The sequence below is a fragment of the Montipora capricornis genome, chromosome 3 (genome assembly GCF_036669925.1).
Source record: "Montipora capricornis isolate CH-2021 chromosome 3, ASM3666992v2, whole genome shotgun sequence".
Classification (NCBI taxonomy): domain Eukaryota; kingdom Metazoa; phylum Cnidaria; class Anthozoa; order Scleractinia; family Acroporidae; genus Montipora; species Montipora capricornis.
The window spans coordinates 68,698,861-68,708,860 of NC_090885.1; the positions used below are offsets into that span (position 1 = coordinate 68,698,861).

At 41.0% G+C, this 10,000-nt stretch overlaps 1 protein-coding gene across 2 annotated transcripts in view; it reads right to left on the bottom strand.

Annotated features, from left to right (window-relative positions):
• The window catches only part of LOC138041012 (cilia- and flagella-associated protein 206-like), a 22,044-nt gene that overhangs the window by 6,312 nt on the left and 5,732 nt on the right, over window positions 1–10,000 (bottom strand). For both annotated transcript variants that reach the window (XM_068886773.1, XM_068886772.1), the window contains exons 4-12: window positions 9,666–9,767; window positions 7,953–8,039; window positions 6,304–6,462; window positions 5,483–5,575; window positions 4,255–4,370; window positions 4,044–4,163; window positions 2,851–2,955; window positions 2,660–2,746; window positions 1,050–1,160 (exon numbers count right to left, since the gene is read on the bottom strand). In XM_068886773.1, coding sequence (XP_068742874.1) covers window positions 1,050–1,160; window positions 2,660–2,746; window positions 2,851–2,955; window positions 4,044–4,163; window positions 4,255–4,370; window positions 5,483–5,575; window positions 6,304–6,462; window positions 7,953–8,039; window positions 9,666–9,767 — 980 coding nt within the window. The remainder of the gene's footprint in view (window positions 1–1,049; window positions 1,161–2,659; window positions 2,747–2,850; window positions 2,956–4,043; window positions 4,164–4,254; window positions 4,371–5,482; window positions 5,576–6,303; window positions 6,463–7,952; window positions 8,040–9,665; window positions 9,768–10,000) is intronic.

The window sequence follows — 10,000 nt, forward strand, 5'->3', positions numbered from 1 at the left end:
TTGGTTGACAAAATGGCGCGAGACCTTTGAAATAAGCAATTCGATAAGTACTTTCGACACTCAATTGAAAACCGCTCTATTGTCAACTGTATTTAGCGCTAAGGCACTAATTGGGGACACTGTACAGAAATCATATCAAATCATAGGTTGGTTCTTGAGGAGGGAAAAACTCACAGGCGTCGCCAATGGGCCATCTTACAATTTTTTTTGCTCAGTGACCTAGCCTTTGAATGGCTGCGAGGCTGCCGGTGACCTTGTATTGATACAGACCTCAGTGCTCTTATCATGTAAATAGTGTTTTAAAGCACAAAGGTATCAAAACAGGGTAACCGGAAACCTCCCTTCCGTTCTTAGGCCAGGTAACTTAGCTACAACTGTAAAATGGTCTATTCTGAGAATCGAACCCGAGCCACATTAAATGACGTTGACTAACTAGAATTACCCTAGCATTCTAGGCCTATGAAGAAAAGGAGAGCTATTTCTCATGACGAAAAGAAAAAAAACCTTTCACTCCTATATCGACCCCCATTGACGAGTAAAATCGTCTGACGTTAGACAGAATAAAGTATCAAGTGAAGCCATGATCCTCGCAGTTATGAACGGGATATTTAGCAATTGCGTAGAACATTTGAACCCACAAATGACCAGCTCCCAACATCAGTGCTTCATAGCTCAGTTGGTTATAGCGTCGCACCGACATCGCAAGGTCACGGATTCCAACCCCGTCGAATTCCTGAATTTTTCAGGCTTCTGAACGAAATTGCTAAAATTGCGAGGATGACAGCTTCACTTGATTTCACATCCGCAGTTCAATATATGATTCATTTCATATATCACTTCGTTCGTAGAATAAAGTATATAAGTATCAGTCTTGGTAGGGAAAGGGTCAGAGACATGTATCTTATCCGCTTATTATCTTTTTAGAAAGATAGAACTCAAGGATTTAATTTTTTCTATAAATCACGACATGAAATCAGTGCGAAAACATGTTAGTATACTGAAAGTACGGCGAAATTAGATGATAAGAAACATTCAAGAGGCGGGCTTACACGATATTGGATAGGAAGTTTGTCAAAGTTCTGTGTGGTCTCGTGAAACAGCAGCTCAATCCGTTCATTGTCGATTTCTTTCCTGGCGATTCTGTGTTCATCTGAGGACGTCTAACGAAAAAAAAAGCACTTCAGAAGTAAGGGAACTAGCCAAGCAACAAACCCCTTTTCAAGCTGGGGACCCCAAGGGGAGGATAGATATCGAGATTGACGGTTTGCTAAGAAACAAGAAGTTGTCAACTGATGAAACGATCACATGCATTTGTATTTAAGGGCCTCTTCATGTGAGCCCGGTTTCCGAGATCTCGCCTCACCTCAAAGGTCTTTGTAAAAATTTCGATGTGATCATATGAGACTCCGAGGGCGGGCTCGCTCAGTTGCCGAGATCTCGGTTTTCCAACCAGGATCTCGGTAAGCGGGATGGAAATTTTGCCATATGAACACTTCAGCCCGGTTACCGGGAGGAAAACAATGCATTTTCTTCGATAATGAAGCTTGGAATAGTTTCATTTGATAGTTGACGTAAAGTCGAAAGAAATTTGACGTTGCTTAAACAAAGAAAATCGATAAATTCTCGCCAGGCTTGTTCGTTAGATTTCACGCCTGGATGGTCGAGTCACAAATTTTTCGGAAAGCGGGTTGAAAGCGGGGCTGAAAGCGGGGCTGAAAGTCGCCACATGAACAGAAACCAATTTCATCTTCAACAGGGATCATGTGAAGAGCCCCTAGAAAAGGTTTTGTCACCTTGTATGGACTTTTTATATGAACTTCTGGTTTCGTGGTTTCACTGGTTTCATTATTTTCGGGGGTTTCACTGGATAAATTGTCAATTTTCTCTAAACAATACATACGGTTCATTCCAATTCTATTTGTGGAATGTTCATAGACTTTCCATGCCGAATGTCCTGGATTGGCGGATCTAAAACACAGGTCAGTGTACATGTAACTCTGTGACTTATTAATGAACCTTTACAACGAAAGTGTCTCTTAGCCCTAAATACCCTACCAAAAAAATAGTTTCAGATCTAGGGGGAACTTTTGGGAAGAGGACAAAACGCGGAGCCCTACTCCATGGAGTACCCTTTGGACTACCCAAATGGAGTACCCTAAAAATACTATTTCGAATGCATACTCTTGATCCATGTGTAAGCAGCTTACTTAAGCCTCAACACCCATTTTAAACAGCATTGTGCAACAGTATTTAAGTCTATTTTAAAAAGGTTAGCTTTCGATTATTGTTGTGATGGCCGATTACTTCATGTAAGCACTATTTGAGATGCTGATCAAGAGTATGCATTCGAAATAATATTTTTAGGGTACTCCATTTGGGTAGTCCATAGGGTACTCCATGGAGTAGGGCTCCGCGTTTTGTCTTCTCCCGAACTTTTGGCTTAGTTGTTCACAAGTTGAGCAGGAACTTCTTGGAAGTCTTACCTTGACCCCTGTTTTAGACCCGCCTGTCTTGGAATTATCGCGAAAGAATTTCAGAAAAGGCGTTGTACTTGCTAAAGTTCGCTGTTGCTTTAGCCTGGACTGCCTACGACCTGCGGCCTCGACCCACCCTTCAGACCACGGGCTCAGTTTTTCACTAATGAAGAACATATTTATACCTCTTCCAGCCGCTGATCATCAGTCTTAATTTCTATTCCTTCCAAGTACGGTTGAAGAACTTCTTCCGTAAATTCTTCTTTATGAACCTGTAAACAAATTTTAAAACTACTTCGCGTAGAGTTTCGCACCAATGCCTGCCAAATGGCCTGTTATGAAAACTCAGTTTTTTTAACTATTACAAAAGATTTACCTTAGTAAATGGCTCCAGACTTGCCAGAATGTTGCTAAGAACACTCAAAAGAACCATCTCGTCCTGAAAACCTGTCCACAAATGCGCGAGTGTAATGAACTGAGGCTAAAACAAGAGAGGAACAAAATATGTCACGAGGTTTCAAAATAATGAGATAATACAGATGTCGCAGATGAAGCATTTTAAAGAACATTTTCTTTGAAAGTACATTCATGCAAATCTGCTTTATACATGTAGCGCTATGTTGTACATCATATCACTGACAGCCAGAGATTATGTTCTCCCAATTAGGCCACCAAAGCAAAAACAGCCATAAGTCAAAAGGACTTTGCCGAGTGCTGGGACATGTAGATGTGGATGTTCTTTGCAAACAATGTGTAGGTTCTTTAAAGTCCCACATGGTTTTTGAAGTGGCTGGCTCAGTTGATTGAGCATCGAACTACTGTGTAGGAGGTTGTGAGTTCCACTCCAGCCGGAGCAACACTCAGGGTCCTAAAATAACTGCAGAGGAGCATTAATGCTGCCTTTCTTGTAATTACACAAATGGTTAAACTTTCAAGTCTTCTCGGATAAGGACTGTAAATCGTAGGCCACTTAATTCTTACAAGGTTTGTTCATAAACCTCTGTGGGACATTAAAAATCCCACACACTATTCGATAAGAGCAGGGCAAGGAAGCCCGATGTTGTGGTTTGGCCTGAATTTTCCAGTGACGTCTCAAAGAGCTTATGTGGTGTATAAGGCCACGAAAACAAAAATAGCCATACTCAGTCAAAGGGACTTTTTGGAGTGCTGGTACATGTAGATGTAGATGCAGAACAAGTGTATTCTTGATAAGGAATTAACAGTTTAATTATCATTGCGGTACTCATACGAGAAAACTAAACAAAAATTAAACTGTTTGTAGATGTCATATGATTAAAAGCAGCATTCCCTTCTCAATCATTTAGGGACCTTGAGTGTCGATCCCGGTGGGGTTTGAAGAGGCGACTTGACACTGACTTGAGTTCCCACAAAACCCCGTGGTATTCCACCTACAAGAAACAAGCTATGTACCCCAAAGGGAGGTGTACTCTGAAATTAGTGTTGCTTTCCTTCAATTGCCTCATTTAATGTCTCATCCATCGATCCTCCTTCTTGAAGTTTTGGTAACTCTTACTACGGTTTATAATTTAACATTTAAAGCATCCTCACATAAACTTGCGCAGTAGGAACAGCTGTTTTGGATTGCACTGTGTTCTTCAACGTTTCCATTCTTGCAGCGAATTGTGACTCCAGGCCCTCAACTTGCTGGGCACAGCCCATCACATCGTTCTATTCAATGATATTTCAAGATTTAATAGACAAATAATCGCATGATCTTGACGTCACTATTAAGATTGGAAAGTAAAGAATTAAAGCTCACCAGTAGAATGGACAAAAATGCTTCGTGTTGTCGCGTGTTGATCAAAGCTTCCTTCAGTCCATTTAATGACAGACCGTCTAGTGGCTTCTGGTCGGTGACAGCATTTTCAATCAAGGCTGTGAATGACAAATGTAACAATTCCATGTGTTTAAAGGCTGCCGCTACTGGTTAACTAAGTGAAAGTGAGAAGCGTAAATGATTTAATTTTCCTTTTTAGAAGAGGTAGGACATTTCAGTCATAACTAAACGAAGAAATCTTTATTTTTTATGTTTTATGTTTGAAAAATAACAGCGAAATTTCAAACACTTGATGGTGCATAACATTTTTGCAAGAACATTTCCCAAGTTGCATGCACATGATGAGTACAAGAGAATCAAAATTGCCGAGGGATATTGTTCTCCAGCTGTTTTTATTCTATGACAGATAATGCACACCCGTAAATGTCATATTATTAAAAAGCAGTTAAGAAATGAGTTACTATGTAAAATCTATCATTGCAGTTAACTTGAGCAGTTGTAAAGAAGCCCTAGAAAAATACAAGATTGGACGGGACAAGCCTGGATTTTTTATGTAGCAGAGTTGATCAAAAATAAAAGCACTATGTTAGGTTAATCAAAACCATCCACACATTATAAGCTTTAATAATATTATTGCTAAATAATATATTTATTAATTAACCCAAGATTGGCATTCTTTTTCCTCACTAAAAAACCCTGACTAAGAACTTGTTATGACGGAATATTTCAAGCAAAGCTATGATCCTCACAGTTATCAACGCAATTTAAACAATTGCGTAGAGAAGCCTGAAAAATTCAGGACTTCATCGGGGTTTGAGCCCATGACCTCGCGATACCAGTGTGACGCTCTAACCAAGTGAGCTATGGAGCCACTGACGTTGGGAGCTGCTCTGTTTCTCTTACGTCATAAGTGCAGACAATAGACTTTATATATGTAGAATAGACGTCATACCTACAGACAATAGTTTTATGCATGCAGAAGTGACATCACCTTAAACACACTAACCAGCCGATTGATCAATTTTGTTATGGTGGAATTCAGCTCAGGAATAAGCGTATTTAATTAAAAACAATTATTGGATTCGGTTTTCGCATGATAACGATAACTATCAAGGCCTCAGTTTGTGTTATCCGATAACACAAACTTTGGCCTTGATAATTATCGCTATCATTCCCAACCTCATCCAATAATTACTGTTAATTAACTTACCTGTATATGTGAATGCCAGTTTGGTTGTGTTTTGAATTTCAGTCTGAACATTTTGTGTAGTCGCAGGAATAGCTTCACTGAGTATAGCAGGCACTAAATGAAAAAGTGAATCACCAAGAGCTTGTCAATTGGATAATGTTCTATCGAGATTAAATGTTTCAACTATGACAGGTTCGAGTTGATGAGGTTGTAATTTCCTATTGAAAACTTTTGTTGGCCATTTTTGGTTATACTCCTGAGAAGAGCGAAAATCAGACTTCTCTGTGAAGACAAGTTGTGGGAGATGGCAAAAACAACACTCATCACAGATAACCATTTTTGACTATTTCAACCTGGTTTCTTGCTGGTTAAAGATGTTCATCCAAATGAACAAGAAACCACTTTTTCCTAATAGGATGCAATTATAAACTCGATGAACCAAGCCAAACTAAAGAGGTTGATACCACATTTACAGCCCCACAAAATTCTAATCAACCACTGTATTTCATGTATCAATCATATACATTAGAGTTAGCAAATGGGATTAACATAGTTTAATGTACAATCCACCTGTGTTAGTTCCCATTTTCAACAGTCATTAGAAAGATGATTTAGTAGTAAAAACAAAACAGTTTAATGAAAGTTGAACTTCAGAGTCCACAATCGCCCTCAATGTGCTGGATACAAGATTGTGTACCATTCCAACTTCAAAAGATGAAAACGCTTTAATAAAATAATTTTTGGAAATTATTAGAGAAAACTATTTTAAAAAAAACATAGTCTAAAGTGAAAATAACAAATGACACTTTTGTTCCACGTGTATGTTAAGTTTTGCTACTTACAGTCATCGATTCCTTCACCTCCTTTGCCACATTCACGATTGAAAAGTCGAATTCCTGTCACAATGAGTGTGAGTTCATTTAGCTGCCTTTCTTTGTCACGTTTTGTCAGTGACATGAACGTTCCAAGCTCTGTTTGAGGAAATACACTCTGTAGAGCAGCTGTAGGGAAAAAAACATATTTCCTTCAAGCAATGTTTCAAACACTTCATCGTTTTCTTCCTTTTCTTCTTGTCTTTTTTTTCTCCCTCCTTCTCTCCCTTCCTCCCTCCCTCCATCCCTTCCTCCCTTCCTCTTTTCCCTGACCTTCCTTTAGTTACTTCCTTCTTCCCTCCCATTCTTCCTTCCTTCTTTCCTTCCTTTCTTCCTTCTGTCATCCATGCCACCCTCATTTTCTCCCTCCCTCCCTCCCTCCATCCCTTCCTCCCTTCCTCATTTCCCTCACCTTCCTTTAGTTACTTCCTTCTTCCCTCCCATTCTTCCTTCCTTCTTTCCTTCCTTTCTTCCTTCTGTCATCCATGCCACACTCATTTTCTCCCTCCCTCCCTCCCTCCATCCCTTCCTCCCTTCCTCCTTTCCCTCACCTTCCTTTAGTTACTTTCTTCTTCCCTCCCATTTTTCCTTCCTTCTTTCCTTCCTTTCTTCCTTCTGTCATCCATGCCACCCTCATTTTCTCCCTCCCTCCATCCCTTCCTCCCTTCCTCCTTTCCCTCACCTTCCTTTAGTTACTTCCTTCTTCCCTCCCATTCTTCCTTCCTTCTTTCCTTCCTTTCTTCCTTCTGTCATCCATGCCACCCTCATTTTCTCCCTCCCTCCCTCCATCCCTTCCTCCCTTCCTCCTTTCCCTCACCTTCCTTTAGTTACTTCCTTCTTCCCTCCCATTCTTCCTTCCTTCTTTCCTTCCTTTCTTCCTTCTGTCATCCATGCCACCCTCATTTTCTCCCTCCCTCCATCCCTTCCTCCCTTCCTCCTTTCCCTCACCTTCCTTTAGTTACATCCTTCTTCCCTCCCATTCTTCCTTCCTTCTTTCCTTCCTTTCTTCCTTTTGTCATCCATGCCACCCTCATTTTCTCCCTCCCTCCCTCCCTCCCTCCATCCCTTCCTCATTTCCCTCACCTTCCTTTAGTTACTTCCTTCTTCCCTCCCACCCTCCCTCCATCCCTTCCTCCTTTCCCTCACCTTCCTTTAGTTACTTCCTTCTTCCCTCCCATTCTTCCTTCCTTCTTTCCTTCCTTTCTTCCTTCTGTCATCCATGCCACCCTCATTTTCTCCCTCCCTCCCTCCCTCCCTCCCTCCCTCCATCCCTTCCTCCTTTCCCTCACCTTCCTTTAGTTACTTCCTTCTTCCCTCCCATTCTTCCTTCCTTCTTTCCTTCCTTTCTTCCTTCTGTCATCCATGCCACCCTCATTTTCTCCCTCCCTCCCTCCCTCCATCCCTTCCTCCCTTCCTCCTTTCCCTCACCTTCCTTTAGTTACTTCCTTCTTCCCTCCCATTCTTCCTTCCTTCTTTCCTTCCTTTCTTCCTTCTGTCATCCATGCCACCCTCATTTTCTCCCTCCCTCCCTCCCTTCCTTTCTCCCTCCTGCCCAACCATTCCACCAACCAACCCACCTATTAAGGTTAGAGAGTAAGGACACTGTGACATTCACAAACCTGTGGCTTCTCTTACAACTGCAATGTCAGTGGGTGAGCCCAATCCAGAGCGTAACAACACACATGACACTATTCTTCTATAGAGACCTAAAACATAACAAAATTCGGTAAGTTTCAATACATCATGACCACTTTAAACTCATTCACACCTCAAACGCCCTAGGACGCCCCCATGGACGAGCAAAATCGTCTGGCATTAGATAGAGTCCTTCTCAAGGGTCAATGGGTTAATAAGATAAGGTAACTCAAGAAACCTGGAGATGAAAGGAAGGTCTTGAAAAGATATGTTGCACAGCTCAGATATCATTATCTGGACCTTATACTATGGGGAGGGGGGGGGTACAAAAGAGTCTGAATAATGGAAGACTCAAATGACAAATACACAAAAAATAAAGAACTGAGCTGGCTTAGAGAAAACTAATGCAAGACATATATTAAGTATCTATAGGCAGTTATCCAAAATACCCCAATTTAAAGCAACAGGATCAAGCTAAATAACTGCACAGATATTTGGAGCATCCAGACTCTTAGTGCCACCCGGTTACTTCCACCAATTATAACTTCATTAAAAATTTTAGATCTGCCGCTTGGGCATTTGGAAATTAAAGCACAAATTTCTCAGCTTGACAGCACTTGACACAAATATGTTTTCATGTTAGGTCATACAGTATATGAGCTGCTAACTGAGATTGAGTGAACCAATCAGACAGAAAGCTAGACACGCAATATCTGATTCAGGTTCAAGTTACCTATTTCAACTAAGGTGTACGCGCGAGACACAGCAGGTTCAAGTCGCAGTCAGCAAACATATCGTGGGGCATGCGGTTGGAAGAGTCCCGTCCAAGGTTGTGGATGGTGGTTGGATAAAAGCGAGTATCGAGCCATGGCAGCGGTCTCTTTTCCCGTACAATGCAAAAAGAAAAGAGAGCCAAGGGTGATAAAGAGAATGAAGTGGGACTTTAAGGGACAGACTTGGCATAAACTGCATTTGAATTGATACCAGACCTCTTTTGGTCAAAGTCAACTGTACCCAGGGTCGCTTCGAGATCAAAAGCCCGACAGGGGGGATAGTGTCAGGCATCAAATCCAGTGCCTATAATTTGCCTGCACTCCCCCCGTGGGATTTACATTGATAGGAGCATTAGAGCCACGTTTACTGCAAGGACTGCTTTGTTAACAATTGGTAGCAGTAAATTGAAAGCAGCAATGTAGCAAAAAGTACATCCACAAGTTTTGGCCAGACAGGAAACAGCCCATCGGAAAGAGCTTCAGCGAGAGCTTGAAGTCAAGTTCAACATTGCTTATAACATAGTGAAAGAAGAAATCCCGTTCACAAGATCAAAGTAAAATACAAAAAAACTGAAAATGACGTGATAATTTCTTAATTTCTGCTTTTCTGTTGGAACAGGTGATCCCAGTATTTAAACTGTGCTCCTAACATTTTCTGCTGTGTACCTAGAAATATACAAGTGGTAGCACAAGTGCTCCCAAAGCCAAAAATGAGCCCTGCTTATGATGGCTATTAATCCCTAAAAGCCTCCTTTAGCTCATTGGTAGTGCATCTGGCAAATATAATAACATTTTTGGAGGGTCACAATTTCAACTTCTATTCTTCAGGGAGCATTTGGATTTTTTTCTGAATACCCCCCAATTAAAACCACTCAGTTTTCCAAGCATTTTTCTTCAATGGCAGTACTAGCATCAAGTTCATACCCTCAAGTTCATCTCTTGTCCTAGCACGGCTATCAGTGATCTCTCTGACAACTGGCTGGAGACGCTGGTCAAGAACGCGTCTGTGTTCATCCAAGAAATCAGCTACAAATTCAAGTAAACCAACTATAAATAAAGTTAAATTTGCTTCTGGTTCCTTTTCAAATGCCACAAGAAAATGTTCCACCATCTATTGGAATGGCTGTACTTCTCATGATAATACTTCCACTTGCATTTGTTCCCCTTTTCTAAATTACGTACTTTTAGCCCTTTTCGTCTACTCAAACATTGGCAAAAAATTAAGCCACGGTATGAATACATCCTTAAATTTTACCAGA